Consider the following 16259-nt stretch of genomic DNA (forward strand, 5'->3'; position numbering starts at 1 on the left):
GAGTTGATTCCGACTGATGGCGAACTTATAGGACAGAGTAGAACTGCCCCATAGCGTTTCCAAGGAGAGGCTGGTGGATTCAAACTGCCAACTTTTTGATTAGCAGCCGTAGCTCTTAACTACTGTACCACCAGGACTCCTAACAAGGAATATGAAAGTACTGTTTAATTAATGAATGTATAAAGAGAAATCTAATTAATGTGAATTAATCCCCATGTCAATAAAAAATATTGTAATAGATTTTTGGATGTAAGTAACATCAAGAAGTGTAAGAATTCTAAGCGTTTAAGGAAAGCAAATGTAGAAAATATTTTATTGCTCCCCCACTCTGTCCATCACATACAGAGTAATTTGGTAGACATGTGCCATGTTCTTGCATGATGACCTGTGTCTTTTAAGTGCTATTCAGCATTTCATCCTCTCATTCAGGCTGATTGTCTATTTCATTGTTCATTAGGTACATCTTTCAACCTCTGCCATATAGGGTACCTTTTTTCAGACTACTGTTATGAAAGCCTTAATTTTGGAACCAGATTCTGAAGCAATTAAAATTGATTTGTTAATCAAGTTTCAGGAAGTTAACACTTTCAGTCATCTTAGCACAATGAGCTTTGGTTATACTTTTCTTTTAAACTCAGTGTAACTTATACTGCGTTATAATGTTACTTTGGAAACCCTGGTGGCTTAGTTGTTAAGTGCTGTGGCTGCTAACCAAAGGGTCGGCAGTTCAAATCCAGCAGGCGCTCCTTGGAAACTCTAGGGGGCAGTTCTACTCTGTCCTGTAGGGTCGCTATGAGTTGGAATCGACTTGACGGCACTGGGTTTAATGTTACTTTAAAAACCAGTTTCCATAAAACATTGAGTGCTTCTGTTGGACAGTATTTCTTCCCTTAGTTGAAATTTTAGAGTCTCTGTGCCTTTCTTTTTACAGAAATTTTTGGCTTTTATACCTTGGCAGAGGAAGCCCTGTTGGTACAGTGGTTAAAGCACTTGGCTGCTAACCAAAAGATGAGTGGTTCAAACCCACAAGCTGCTCCACAGGATAAAGATGTGGCAGTCTGCTTCCATAAAGTTTTATAGCCTTGAAAACCCTACAATTCTGTTCTGTCATATAGTGTCACTATGAGTTGGAATTGACTTGACAGCAGTGGGTTTTGGTTATACCGTGGCAACTCTTTTTTTTGCAAATTTATTGACAGTTGCGATAAAAATGGAAACTGACCACACCTTTTGGCAGCATGATTAGTAATAATCACAGAAAGTTATTAAAATATGCTGTAAGCAACATTTTAATTAAGCTAGGGCCTTTAGTCTATAGCAATGTACAGTTGTGTGATCATGTCCTTGTCGTATTTTTTAACATTTGTATTTATTCGTATACTTAATTGATTTGTAATTCACAAGAGGCCTGCGAGTCATTAGTGCAAATTAGTAGGTTGCTGCTGTGTATTCATGAGTTACGTGATCACTTTTTCCCTTTTTTCTTTTCATATCATTAGAATTTGAACAATTCTGTAAATTGTGCCCTAAACATATGGACTCCAATATACTAGACTGTTTAACTCTGGATCATCCAGGTGCAGATTACAGTCTAGGCCCTGTCTTTGCTGTGCACCATATACTCAACCTTATTGGGGTTTTCTATTCAGCATTATCCTCTCTACATGAGCACACCAATCCGAGTACAGGTACAGGAAGAGAGCTATATTAATAGATGAAGAATGAATTGCTATATTTGGCAGTGCAGGGATCCAAGAAGATTAATGATCTTGCCTGCAGCTCTTGTCGGACCTTCCCCCACTATGGAAAATTAAATGTCATGTATAACAACTCACTTTCCATTACATAATTACGTGTGGAAAATGTGTACTGTGTAAAAACTCCTGAGGCTAAAGGAGGCCAAATGAAACTGAAAGCCTTGTAAAGATTTAGTGGTAGCTGTCAAGCCCTACTGAGTAAAAGTGGACTCACCGTGGGATCTTCCTTACTGTATCCATTGAACACATATATATTTTTTTCTTAATTAAAAATATAGTGTGGCCCATTATCCTCTGGTCATATCACTGACAGATGATGTTAACTTGAAATTAATATGAATTTCAGGATCATCTCTAGGAGAAGTCCATATGAAGAAGCAACTTCAGTGTCTCTTTCATTAATACCTATTGTGCTTTAGGTTCTTTAAATCTCATTTTGGTAATAGGAGGGGAAAGATTATGGGCACAAGCATGGCTTTTACTTTTATAAAGAAACATCTACTCATTTATTCAACAAATGCTTACAGAGTGCCTGCTTTGTGCTGGTGCTGTGGTGTCAGTGCTGCAAAGACCACAATCTCTGTCCTACAGAAGCTCAGGAGGAGGCAGAGGCAAATATACTCTAGTATCATATCCGGTGATTGCAATGCTGTGATGCTGTAGGAACATAAAGGAAATCCACTCGTTGTGGAATGAACTGTCGATATGTGGAAGATATGGTGAAATCCTAACCCCTGGTACTTGTGAATGTAAACGTGTTTGGAAATAGGGTCTTCGAAGATGTTATCAGTTAACATGAGTTCATATGGAAGTAGAGTGGGTCCTAACCCAAACTGAGTGATGTCCTTATAAAAGAGGAGAAGAGACACAGAGAGGAAAAAGGAAGAAGACTATGTGATGACAGTTTTCTGTTATAACTGCAAGCTAAGGAATACCTGGAGCTACCAGAAGCTGGGGAAGACAAGAAGGTATCTTCCCCTAAAACCTTCAGAGAGAGTATGGCCCAACCAAAACATTGATTTGAACGTCTAGCCTCCAGACTTGTGAGACAATGAATTTCTGTTCTTAAAAGCCACATGCTTGGTGGTATTTTGTTACAGCAGCACGAGGAAACTAATACAGCGTGTAACCTACTTTAGCCACAGAGAAAGAGATGCTTATGCTGAGACCTGAAGGACAAGTAAGCAAAGTCATTGTATATACAGAAACTAGAGGTTCTGAAATTGGGTGTTATACTCAGTATATTGGAACGTTTACTTCTGTGTGGAAAGCAGTCCTTTAACAAACTACCATTTACATCAATTGTTTTGAATTCTGTGAGGAAGCATCTTTCTCATGGATGCTTAAGGAATGCAATGCCCTTTTTCAAGTGCACATATAGTATCATCTCTGGTATATATGACAAGAAATTTTAAGGAAGACTCCTGTTATTAGTACTGAACTTTATTAGGAGTCACAGGGTGGAGGCAAGTGTAGTCACTCTCCTGCAATTTCAAGACTCTTCCATTTCTCTTTTTAGTTGGACCACATGAGCCTCTAAAGTGCTAACTCTTACTTAACTTCTTCCAGTACTTGTTTACTGTACTGTTCATTTTAATTATTTATTAATTTTATAAATGTAAGTAGAATTCTGACAAAATAGCCAAAACAATGGACTCAAACACACCAACAGTCATGAAAATGGCACAGAACCAGGCAACATTTTGATCGACTGTGCATAAGGCCGAGGAGCCCTGGTGGTGCAGTGGCTAATGCTAACCGAAGGCTGGTGGTTTGAACCCACCAGCTGCTCCATGGGAGAAAGACGTGGCAGTCTGTGCTTCCGTGAAGGTTACAGCCTTGGAAAGCCCACGGGGCAATTCTGTTCTGTCCTGTAGGGTTGCTCTGAGTCAGCATCGAACTTGATGGCAGTGGGTTTTGTACATGAGTTAGTGCCAACTCTAGGGCAACTAACAACAAAACTGAGTAGAATTTATCACCATTTTTGTTCAAAAACAAAGTGTAGAGTGTTTTGTGTTTTGATCTTTTGTCAAAAACATTGGAAGTTAAAATATTCAAATAAGAAGTCTTGTTCCCTTTGAGATTCTATGGTAACCTTGGGAGTTGTGCATTTCATCCAGTTGATTCCGTTGTATTATCCATTTCTGGAATCATTTTGAAAGCCTGTGGCATATTCTTTTGAATATCCTCCAAAACCAAAAACCAAACCCGTTGCAGTCGAGTCGATTCCGACTCATAGCGACCTTATAGGACAGAGTAGAACTGCCCGTAGGATTTCCAGAGAGCGCCTGGTGAATTCAAACTGCGCCACTTTTGGTTAGCAGGTGTAGCATTTAACCACTACTCCACCAGGGTTTCCACAATATCCACTGTAATAGTAAATTTTCCTCTTTTGAGGGTAATTTTAGTTTATCCGATGTGGCCAGAACTTTTACAGAGCTATTCATAAATTTGGTGAATTTAGTAAATCGAGTAAAGAATTGATGCCTTTGAATTGTGGTGTTGGCAGAGAATACTGAATATACCAAGGACTGCCAGAATTCACCTCAGAAGCAAGGATGATGAGACTGTGTCTCACATACTTTGGGCATGTTACCAGGAGGGATCCTGGAGAGGGACATCATGTTTGGTAAAGTATAGGGTCAGAGAAAAAGAAGAAGACCCTCCTGAGACGGATGGACACAGTGGCTGCAACAACGAGCTCAAGCATAACAACAATTGTGAGGATGATACAGGACCGGTCAGTGTTTCATTCTGTCGTTCATTGGGTCCCTGTGAGTCAGAACTGACTTGACGGCGCCTAACAACAACAACCAATCAACAAGCCTATCTTTCTTTATGATTTGTAAAGTACCTTTGAAAGTCAACTTTATTATTTCACAGACAGAATTGGCATTTTTTTTTTCTTTGTTACTCCCAATCCTCAATAATAGCACTAGCATATATTAGCTTCCAGAAATTATGACAGTATTTGTGTCACACCTTTTGGCTGGTCAGCATTTATAGTCCTTTCCCTTGTAAAATGCCTGTGTCCTTTGGGCTGCCCAGCACACAAGCATTCACCCATATAATGTACGTAGTCTTGATGGAGCAGTTAAGTCCAGATTCCTGTTTAGATCTGGTTGGAAGAGCCAGATCTTTCTCTCACTATTGAGGTATAGCCCAAGGGTGGTCATGTGACTTAAGCTTGGACAATATAATACTTTAGACTTTTAGAATAAGATTCAAGAAATATGAGTGATTTTATTTGAATAGTGTTTATTCCTTGACCCCTGATCAGATATTCCTGCTATGAAATCATCCTGCTTCCTTGTTCTCTGGAGGTACCTTAGCTCCTATCTGTTCCAATCCTGGTCCTATTGCTTTTCTGTTGGTTTTGTGAGAGCCCAGTATCCCCGTAATACATTCCCTTTTCCTTAAATTGGCCCAAATCCATTTCCGTTGCTTGCTGCCAAAGAATCCTAATGAATGGGAGGGGTATAAAAGTAGAGCTATCTGAACAAATCATGAGCTACCAGAGTGAGATATATGGTTCTCTCTGTTTTCTTGTCACATGTAGGCTTTTAGCCTTGATTTCAAAAAGTTTTTATCTTTTAAATTCTGAATAGGTCTTCGCTGTGGATCTATTCTTGTATGACATGTATCTACTGCCACACCCTTCAGTGACACTTAAAATGAGATTACCATGATTATCTCAGAGTGATCAGACAGAATTTACCCCTGGTTTCCCCAGCACATGGGACTCAAATGATGAAGCACTAACCTACCAGGCAAAATGTTGGTAGTTTGCCACCCAGGGACTCCTTCACAGAATAATGGGACCCTAATACTCCCCCTGCATGCTTTCACCTTTTCAAAATCGGTGACTGAGAGCTTGACATAAATAACACCATGATGAACCTGTAAGTTTTTCTCCTTTCTCTGCCTGCCTTCTCGTCCTTTGCATACTATTGTTAATGACTTTGTTTTGATCTTATGCAAATATGTTTTGTTCTGTCCTAACACCTGTGACTTACAGCCCCTCACAGGGAAATTAGAGCCCAGATGTCTGACATGTATATCTTTAACCTGATAAAGAGATGTCCAGCATGTATTTCTTTAGTCTGATAAGTCTCTTATCACTATTTTGTAATGAATAACTCTTCCGGCCATGCCATCTTCAGGCTACAAAGACACTTCTAACCCTCGTAAAAATTCTGTATAAGCTCTAATGTAAAATTGCTCTTTGGGACTCCATAGAGACAGTCTGTGTTGCTGTCGGGTTTCCAGGGTGTACATGTCCTAAATAAACTTTCTCACTCTTCCCGACTTGGAGTATGTTTCATTGGCTCGACTTTTCCAGGGCACGGACCCTAATCAGGTCACAATAATACTGAGGGAATTAAAGTCCAGTGTACTGTTCACCAGAACCCTGGCAACACAGTGGTTAAGAGCTCGGCTGCTAATCAAAAAGGTCGGCAGTTCAAATCCACCAGCCTTGAAAACCCTTTGGGGCAGTTCTACTCTGTCCTATAGGGTCACTGTAAGTGAGAATCGGCTCGATGGCAACAGGTACTGCTTACTACTCTACCTGCCATATCAAACAAAATGAATATTTTGAAGCATTTTTAGTCATTATATCTATACTATATCTATATATATTATATCTATATTTATATATATGTATTATGTCTATATCTATATTATATCTATATCTACAGTCCAGTATATGGACTCGAGCATACCAATGACTGTGAACATGGCACAGGACCAGGCAGCATTTCATTCAGTTGTATATAAGGTCACCACGAGTCAAAGTCAACACAGTGGCAACTACAACAGCAGTATCTGTGTAAGGGATAGGTGATGGTAGACATGACACTTAGGGAGACAGAAACTGATTGAGTGAGCAAACTTAGAGGCTTGCATGCGTCATTCATGCATCTAAGCAAATTTATGAAATAGCTGTAGGAGTAAATTGTGACTTAGTCGAGCTTTTTTCCCAAAGTGGGCATGAGAATGCTAGCTTGAGAATATGAGAGGTGATAACATCGGTGGCTCCAGGGCAGGGTATTAAAATGGGGACCTTGTAGTATAACAGTTAAGAGAATAGATTTTGAAACCGGACTGCCGGGTTTGAATCTCGCTCTGCGTCTTATTAGCTGTCTAACTTTGGTCTGGTTACCTAACCTCCACAGAGGGTTGTTATGAAGGTTAAACGAGCTACTGTATGAAAAGTGCTAAGAAAATTAGCACATAGTAAACACTCAAATGTTATATTTCTGGTGATCAGGCCTTCCAAATCAAAAAAGTTCTGCTGTCTATTAGATTTCTATTACTGTGTAACAAATTACAAAAACTTAATGCCTTAAAACAGCAGCCATTTATTAGCTCACAGTTCTGTAGGTCACAAGCCTGGCACAGCTTGCCTGGCGGCTCTGCTGAGGGCATCGCAAGGCTGAGCTCAAGGCAGTGGCCAGGTCGAGTTCTCTTCTGGAGCCTTTGGGGGAAAATCCACTTCCAGGCTCATTCTTCTTGTTGGCAGAATTCATTTCCTTGTAGCCATTAAGAGTGAAGTCCCTGTTTCCTTGCTGGCTATCAGCCAGGGGCCTCCTCTCAGTTCCTAGAGGCCACCCATGTTCCATAGCATGTAAACCCGTGCATCTCCAAGCCAGCAATGGCACTTCTAATCTCTGACTTCCTAGCTCTGATCTCTAGGTCCTGATTTAAAAGGTTCATGTGGTGAGGTCATGTACACCGCAATAATTTTCCTTTATCTTAAAGTTAGCTGTGCCATATAACATGATCTAATCATGAAAGTGAAATTCATCAAATTCATTGTCCTGGGAGCTATACAGCGTGTAAAGTAGGATGTGGGAATTCTTAGAATTCTGCATAACACAGGTTGCTGCATGATTTTTACCAATATGAGTGTATTTTTATAACAAAATAGAATTGAAATCAGAATTCAAATTGTGTGGTTGTTGTAAACATATTCTACAAACTGGATTACGGTTGTGCCAATCCTCCTCTTGAAAAGAAATATTCATAACTACAGTTTGGACTAAATTAACAGCCCCTGGATAGTAACTTCACTGTTGTAATTGTTCATTCTTGCTAGGTGTCATCGAGTTGGTTCCAACTCGTCGTGACCATATGTACAACAGAACCAAACAGTGCTGGGTCCTGCGCCATCCTTACAATCCTTGCTACACTTGAGCCCATTGTTGCAGCCTCTGAGTCAATCTATCTTGTTGAGTGCCTTCCTGTTTTTCACAGACCCTTTACCAAGCATGATGACCTTCTCCAGGGACTGGTCCCTCCTGAAAACACGTCCAAAGTACGTAATACAGAATCTCACCATCCTACCTTCTAAGGAACATTCTGACTATACTTATTCCAAGACAGATTTGTTTGGTCTTCTGGGATTCCATGTTATATTCGATATTTTTTGCTAACACCATAATTCAAAGACATCAATTCTTCTTTGGTCTTCCTTGTTCATTGTACAAGTTTCACATCATACAAGGCAATTGAAAATACCATGTCTTGAATCAGGGGCACCTTAGTCCTCAAAGTGACATTTTTGCTTTTTAACACTCTAGAGATCTTTTGCAACAGATTTGCGGAATGCAATACATCGTTTGACTTTTTGACCGCTGCCTCCGTGGGTGTTGATTGTGAATCCAAGTAAAAGGAAAACCATGACAACTTCAATCTTTTCTTTGTTTATCATGATGTTGCTTATTGGTCCAGTTGTCAGGGTTTTTGTTTTATGTTGAGGTGCATTCCACAACTCGTCTGTCAGTTCGTCGTACTGTAGTGGTTTACTTATGCTGCTGTGATGCTGGAAGCTATGCCACCAGTATTTCAAATACCAGCAGGGTCACCCCTGGCGGACAGGTTTCAGCAGAGTTTCCAAACTAATACAGACTAGGCAGAAAGACTTGGCGATCTACTCCTCAAAAAATTGACCAGTGAAAACCCTATGGTTGTAATTGTTTGCTTAGCTGTATTCCTCACTGGTTGCTGATATTCTCGATGGCAGGAATCGTATTTTATTCATCTTTGTAGTCATGGTATAAGCATTTGTTAAATAAATATATTCAAAATAAAATCAGGGCTATGTTGTTGAGTTTCAACCAATTGAAGTCTAAAAAAAAACCCATTGTCATTGAGTTGATACCAATTCATAGTGACCTTATAGGACAGAGTAGAACTACCCCATAGGGTTTCCAAGGAGTGGCTTGTAGATTCAAACTATCAACCTTTTGATTAGCAGCCAAGCACTTAACCAATGTGCCACCAGGGCTCCACAACTGAAGTCTAGCTAACTTAAAGGGAGAATGTAATTAAAGAATACGGAGATGCCTCATAGACTCTAAGGCAGGAGCCATACAAGTAAGTCTAAGAAGGGGAAGAAGCAGAGTGACTTTAGGGATATCAGTAGACGGGAGCCTTGAGCCTCCCGTTTAGCCTTGAACATTTCCATTGGTAGGGCCGTGTCTTGCCCCAAAGGACTCCTGGTCTCTGAGGTCTGTTCTAAATTTTGAGTCTTTGGGATAGAGAATTTGATTGGCCCAAATTAAGGCCAGTGTCTTCTCTCTGAATCCAGTCGTGTTGAGGCAGTGCTGTTAGCGTTGCACAGTGTAAGTAGTGCTGTTATCACCATCCAGGGAATTGCTGTGAGCTGAGCAGACACCCACAGAAATGTCCACTGCATGCAATGAAAACTGACAGCACAGCATCATTTTGATAGTTCTGTTTTCATATCTTTTTCCTGCCTTGTTAAAGTCACTTTCATTCAACAAACAATTATGGCGCATCTGTTCCCTGTCCGGTACCCTGCTACATGCTGGGGTGACAAAGAAAAATAAGGTTCCATCCCTGTGCTGCAAGAGAGAAAAGGGACCGCACAAGTGATAGTACTAGAACATGGCACGTTCAACACACAATTTCTGTTTCAGATTATATCCTGTTAGGGGCACCAGGGCATAAGAAATTTACATTGGGTTAATTATAAAGGAAACATTTCATTGAAGTTCTTGCTTGTTCATCCTGTAAGTGTTAAGAGAATCACAGGAAATGAGCGGCCAGAGGGTCCTCAGAGGTCATTCACGTTAACTACTTGTTTTAAGTATAAATGCCTTGTCTCCTTCTGTTTCCTTTCCCCCTACTTTTGACCTTAAAATTGCTACCAAGTCAGCTGTCTACTGGCTTGATGCTGAAGTGTGTGAATACTCACTATTAAGTGGATTATAAGGCGTTATGAACTGTAACTTCTTACGGCAGGTTTCTTTTCTCCAATGAGACTTAATTGTAGATTTCCATTATTTAAGGTTAAAACAAAAATAATATGAGCCATTAAAGTTATACTAATTGGGGAGGAATTCATTAAGTTGTAAAGGGATAACTTGGCCAGCTTTAGCTAATTTGGTCCCTTTAATCATGATCTCTTGATACGAATTTATATGCAGCCATATTTTTAATGCTGGTAACGTTTGAAAGAGATATGAAAACCCATCTGCTTAATTACTGCCAAATATACTCTGCCTGAGAGCTTCAAATCTGGAGCAGACTTGTCCTGTTGGCTTTTGGCTCTTAGCTAGAGCTGAGCTCTTTTGTGCTATTTGATGGGGGAAACTGGATAGGAAAGGGGATTACCACTGGGAAAATGCTATTAGTTACCCAGGGGTAACTTATTACTTATTCTATATATGAGCAAACTGCTGAGGAATGGATAGTACTTCCTGAAAAACAATAGCAATCTTTTAACATACCAGTGCCTGCTCAAGGAATCTGCAATGCCGTCAGAAAAAGATATGTTCTTCATGTTCTGTGTCACTTTATAGATTTAGTTTTTCTAACAACTGCTTTGGTTTGATTTGTGTTCTAGATATCCAAGAATCTGAGAAGATAAGAGCAGGAAATGTTCCTAGACTTCATCTCTGAAAAAATCTATCTACCTATTGTTGTTAGGTGCCATCGAGTCATTTCTAACTCATAGCAACCCTGTGTACAACAGAGTGAAACACTCCTGGGTCCTGTGCCATCCTCATAATCGTTGCTGTGTTTGAGCCCATTGTTGCAGCCACTTTGTCAATCCATCTTGTTGAGGGTCTTCCTGTTTTTTTGCTGACCCTCCACTTTACCAAGCATGATGTCCTTCTCCAGGGACTGATCCCTCCTGATAACATGTCCAAAGTACTTCTTTCAAGACACATATGTTTGCTCTTCTGGCAGCCCATGGTGCATTCAATATTCTTCACCAACACCGTAATTCAAAAGCATCGATTTTTCCGCCTTCCTTATTCGTTGTCTGGTTTTCACATGCATATAAGGCAATTGAACATACCATGGCTTGAGTCAGGCAGACCTCAGTCCTCAAAGTGACATCCTTGGTTTTCAACACTTTAAAGCAGTCTTTTGCAGCAGATTTGCCAATACAATGTCATTTGATTTCTTGACTGCTGCTTCCATGGGCTTTGATTGTGGTTCCAAGTAAAATTAAATTCTTGACAACTTCAATTTTTTCTTCGTTTATCATGATGTTGCTAATTGGTCCAATTGTGAGGGGTTTTGTTTTCTTTATGTTGAGGTGTAATCCATACTGAAGGCTGTAGTCTTTGATCTTCATCAGTTAGTTCTCTTTGCTTTCAGCAAGGAAGGTTGTGTTATGTGCATATCACAGGTTGTTTAATGAGTCTTCCTCCAATCTTGATGTCGCATTCTTCTTAATATAGTCCAGTTTGTGGGATTATTTGCTTAGCATGCAGATTGAGTATGGTGAAAGATACAACCCTGACACACACCTTCACTGATTTGAAACCACGCAGTATCCTCTTGCTGTGTTCGAATGACTGTATCTTGGTCTAAGTGCAGGTTCCTAATGAGGACAATTAACTCTTCTGGAATCCCCATTGTTTTCAGTGTTATCCATAATTTTTTATGATCTGCACAGTTGAATGCCTTTGTATAGTCAATAAAACATAGGGAAACATCTTCCTGGTATTCTTTGCTTTCAGCCAAGATCTTCCTGACATCAGCAATGATATCCCTTGTTCCGTGTCTTCTTCTGAATCTGGCTTGAATTTCTGGTTCCCTGTTGATGTACTGCTACAACCATTTTTGACTTATCTTCAGCAAGGTTTTACTTGTGTGTGATATTAATGATTGTCTTAGTTATCTACCGCTGCTATGCTATAACAGAAATATCACAAGTAGATGGCTTTAACAAAGAGAAATTTATTTTCTCACAGTAAGTTCAGGGTGTCAGCTCCAGGGGAAGGTTTTCTCTTTCTGTCAGCCTTCTCATCAATCTTCCCCCAGACTAGGAGCTTCTCTGCACAAGGACCCTGGGTCCAAAGGACACGCTCTGCTTCCAGCACTGCTTTCTTGGTGTCATGAGTTCCCCTGTCTCTCTGCTTCCTTCTCTCTTTTATATCTCAAGAGATTGCCTCAAGACACAATCCAGTCTTATAGATTGAGTCCTGTCTCATTAACTCAACTGCCACCCATCCTCCCTCATTAACATCATAGAGGCAGGATTTATGACATACAGGAAAATCACACAATATGGGGAATCAAGGCCCAGCCAAAAGATAGACACATTTTGTGGGGGAATAATTCAATCCATGACAATACTGTTTGATAGTTTCTGCATTCTGTTGAATCACCTTTCTTTGGAACGGGCACAAATGTGAATCTTTTCCAGTTGGTTGATCAGGTAGCTGTGTCTTCCAAATTTCTTTGCATAGAGTGAGTGCTTCTAGCATCACATCCGTTTGTTGAAACATCACAATTGGTCTTCCATCAATTCTTGGTACCTTGTTTTTCTCCAGTGCCTTCCCTGCAACTTGGTCTTCTTCCCTTAATACCATCTGCTCTTGATCATATGCTCCCTCCTGAAATAGTTGCACATTGTAAAATACTTCTTGGTGTATTATCTCTAAAAAGATATATGTATCTACCTCTTTATTTATACTCTGTCTCATTCCACTAAGAATTTACACCAACTTAGTTCAAACTACCCACTTAAGAGATTTGGAAACTAAGACTCTGAGAGTGATGTTTTTCAAAGTCCCACAGCTAGCTACTGTGCCAGGGATGGGCCTCAGACTCATACCTTTCTGTTTCTTTGTTGAAGTTAGTCATTATTACATTTCATCTCATTCATTCCTTTTTTAAAATGAGTATATAAGTGCAAACCATTTGTCAGGCATTGTGTTTGCTCTAGATATGTAATAGAGAGTAGGAAGAGCATGAGTCCTGTATTTGAAGTGCTTACAGTCTAGAGGGACAGATAGACTTGAAGGAAAAATGTTCATACAAATCAAGTATGTAAATTACGAAAGAAACAGAAGTATGAATGCCATCATTTCATAGGGTGATGTAAGCATGTAATGGAGGTCCTGGAAGGCTTGTTTCAGGAAGGGACATTTATGGTGAGCAATGAAGGGAGGAAACAGGAGTAAATCAGACAAATAATTTGGGTGATAGCCATGCAGAACAGAAGAGAATAGAGTAAGAGAAGGACCTGAGCTGTGTGTATCTTGGCTCAGCTGAGAAATAGAAAGAAAGCCAGTGTGGCTGTGGTGAAGCATAGTGTGCCTATCACCCTGGTAATCAGGTTCTACCCCCACCTGCTCTGCTCCAGTGAGGATAATGAGAAGTAGAATTAACCTAACCTAACCTTCAACACATTGACTGTCTGGATCTCTGCTCTCTCCCCTTCCATCACTCCTCCTCACAGCATCACCCATGCAGGACCCCTTGTACACATCCTGTCATCTTTCATTTGGGAGAACTAAGAAGCCAAGTGAGGAGGCTGAAAGACTTTCTGAGAAAGGGGCAGAAGCCAGATTGCTCAAGGCCTTGTAGGCACATTAACAGTCTGGTCTTGATCCTAAATACAAAAAAGATCCACAGGATGATTTTATACTGGGGATAGAAATATAATCCTATTCATATGTGTTGACCACAACTCTGCTGCATGAAGAATAGACTAGAGAGAGGAGGAAAGAGTGGAAGTGGGGAGACCAAATGGGATGCTCTTAACATTCGTTCAGGTGAGAAGTAAAGATGGCTTGCGATAGGATAGGATAAGAAGACATAGAAAGTTTCAAACTATGTTAAGAAGGTAGAATCAACAAGACTTGTCGATGGATTGAATGTACAGATGAGGGGTGAGAGGTTTCAAGAATGACTCCTCAGTTCCTGGTTGAACAACTGGGCAGATGTTGTTGACATTTACTCAGGTGTGGAGGATTAGTTCTAAAACCATCTGGGGACTAAGTGGGATAAACCCAAAAGGGCTTTATTTTATTTGAGTCTCTTGTAAGACATCTAGTGGAGGTGTGTAGTAGGAGTTGGATATGCAGATCTTAAGCTCAGACAAAGATCTAGGCTAAATATATAAATTGGGAAGACATAAATATAGAGATAATCTTTGAACTCAAGGAAATAATTCACTTGATAAAGTTTATTGCACTCACACTGGAATATAGTGGGCAGGGTATAAATTGAATAAAGAAAGGCATTTCTGGTAAAGGCAGTGATACGGTTAAGCACCAAAGCCAGAATGATGCAGGTCAATGCACTCACTGTCCAGTGGGTAAGAAATAAAAAAAATAAAATGGGGCTGGATTTTGAGTGCCCTCTAAAGTCCATCGAGGTTATTCTAGATACACTGAACATCTGGAGAGATAGATCTGTGAAGAGTCTTAGATCTTTACACACCAGGAAGAAGCATTTTTGTCAGCTTCCTTGGTTTATACTGTGAAATATAAAGTCAAACGTTTCATATAAATTTGAAATAATTGATAATATTGGTCCTGTATTATGAATGAATAGCAAAGGATAGTTATCATCTCTCACAGAACCACTGCCTACCATTTGCCAGTAAATGTGGTGGAAGTAGCCCCTCAAAAGTCATAACTGATCTTCTAGGAGCTGTTATGTGCCTATCACCCTGGTAATCAGGTTCTACCCCCACCTGCTCTGCTCCAGTGAGGATAATGAGAAGTAGAATTAACCTAACCTAACCTTCAACACATTGACTGTCTGGATCTCTGCTCTCTCCCCTTCCATCACTCCTCCTCACAGCATCACCCATGCAGGGCCCCTTGTACACATCTTGTCATCTTTCATTTGGGAGAACTAAGAAGCCAAGTGAGGAGGCTGAAAGCCTTTCCAGTTCAAAGAACAAGATGTTCTAGACATTAATGGGGCCTAAAGGTTACATACACCCATTTGAAAAATTTATACTCCATAGCATGGAAAGAATTGATGCCTTTCCAAAATTATCCTCTGTAGTGCCTGACTTACTAAGTGGGATTTGGTTAACTCTTAGCATCATCATTATTTGTCACTAATAATTGTATTTTACTATACCTTGAGTAATACGTCTTATTGTCCCTGTTAGCTTTGTATGCTTTGAACCAGTACATGTTTATTTTTTTATTCTACAGTGCATTTCCAACTGAGAACCAAGGAAGTGATTGTAATTTGAACCAGAAACTTAACATTTAATGTGTACTGATTCTGCCTATTTTAACATTTCACAGAAATGAAGATGCAGTCAATCAGATGGCTGTTGCTCCCTTCCCATTACCGTCAAGTTCCCCATCTTCTGTTGAGGTAAGGTGGCTCCTAATTGTTGTCGTTAGGTGCTGTCCGGTCGATTTCTACTCGTGGCTCCATGTATGCAAAGTAGAACTGCTCCATAGGCTTTTCAAGTTAATGCTTACTGTTTAGTATCTCTCCAACTCTTTGTTTCTACAACAAAGATAAACAGGTGTATATAGGGTCCTTTTTTTTAGTAAAAATTTAGTCAGAAAACTATTGGTGTCTTTCCTTCCGGAACAAAGTAGAGTGAAAAAAATCAAAGACTCAAGGAAACAATTAGTCCAAGGAACTAACGGACCACAGGAATCACAGCCTCCACTAGCCTGAGACCAGAAGAATTAGATGGTTCCCTGTTAATACCACTGACCACTTTGGCCAGGATCACAATATAAGGTCCCTGTTAGAGTGGGGAAAAAAAATGTAGAACAAAATTCAAATTCATACGAAAGACCGGACTTACTGGTCCAATAGAGGCTAGAGGAACCCCTGAGACGAAGGTCCTTAGACACCCTTCTAACTAGGAACTGAAGCCACTCCTGGAGATCACCCAAATAAGAGACCTATAAAATAAACAGTAACACCCATGAGGAAAGTACTCCTTAGAGCAGTAACCTGTATGAGACTTAAAGGGCAACATCTCCCCAAAAGCAAAGATCAGAAGGTGGGAAGAGGCAGGAAAACAGGATGAATGGAAACAGGGAGCTTAGGGTGGTAAAGGGGAGAGTGATGACACATGGTGGGGATTATAACCAATTTCATGGAGCAATGTGTTTATAAATTATTGATTGGGAAACTAATTTGCTCTGTAAACCTTCACCTAAAGAGCATAATAAAATGTTCAAAAAAAATCAGTTATATAATACATTATTTTTATTCATTCAGAAAATATTCAGTGAG

At 40.0% G+C, this 16259-nt stretch overlaps 1 protein-coding gene across 5 annotated transcripts in view; it reads left to right on the forward strand.

Moving 5' to 3' along the window:
• The window catches only part of PATJ (PATJ crumbs cell polarity complex component), a 417617-nt gene that overhangs the window by 291542 nt on the left and 109816 nt on the right, over positions 1-16259 (forward strand). For all 5 annotated transcript variants that reach the window (XM_049879429.1, XM_049879433.1, XM_049879432.1 and 2 more), the window contains exon 30: positions 15302-15374. In XM_049879429.1, the coding sequence (XP_049735386.1) occupies positions 15302-15374 (73 nt within the window). The remainder of the gene's footprint in view (positions 1-15301; positions 15375-16259) is intronic.

This window comes from Elephas maximus, chromosome 3 (assembly GCF_024166365.1).
Source record: "Elephas maximus indicus isolate mEleMax1 chromosome 3, mEleMax1 primary haplotype, whole genome shotgun sequence".
Classification (NCBI taxonomy): Eukaryota; Metazoa; Chordata; class Mammalia; order Proboscidea; family Elephantidae; genus Elephas; species Elephas maximus.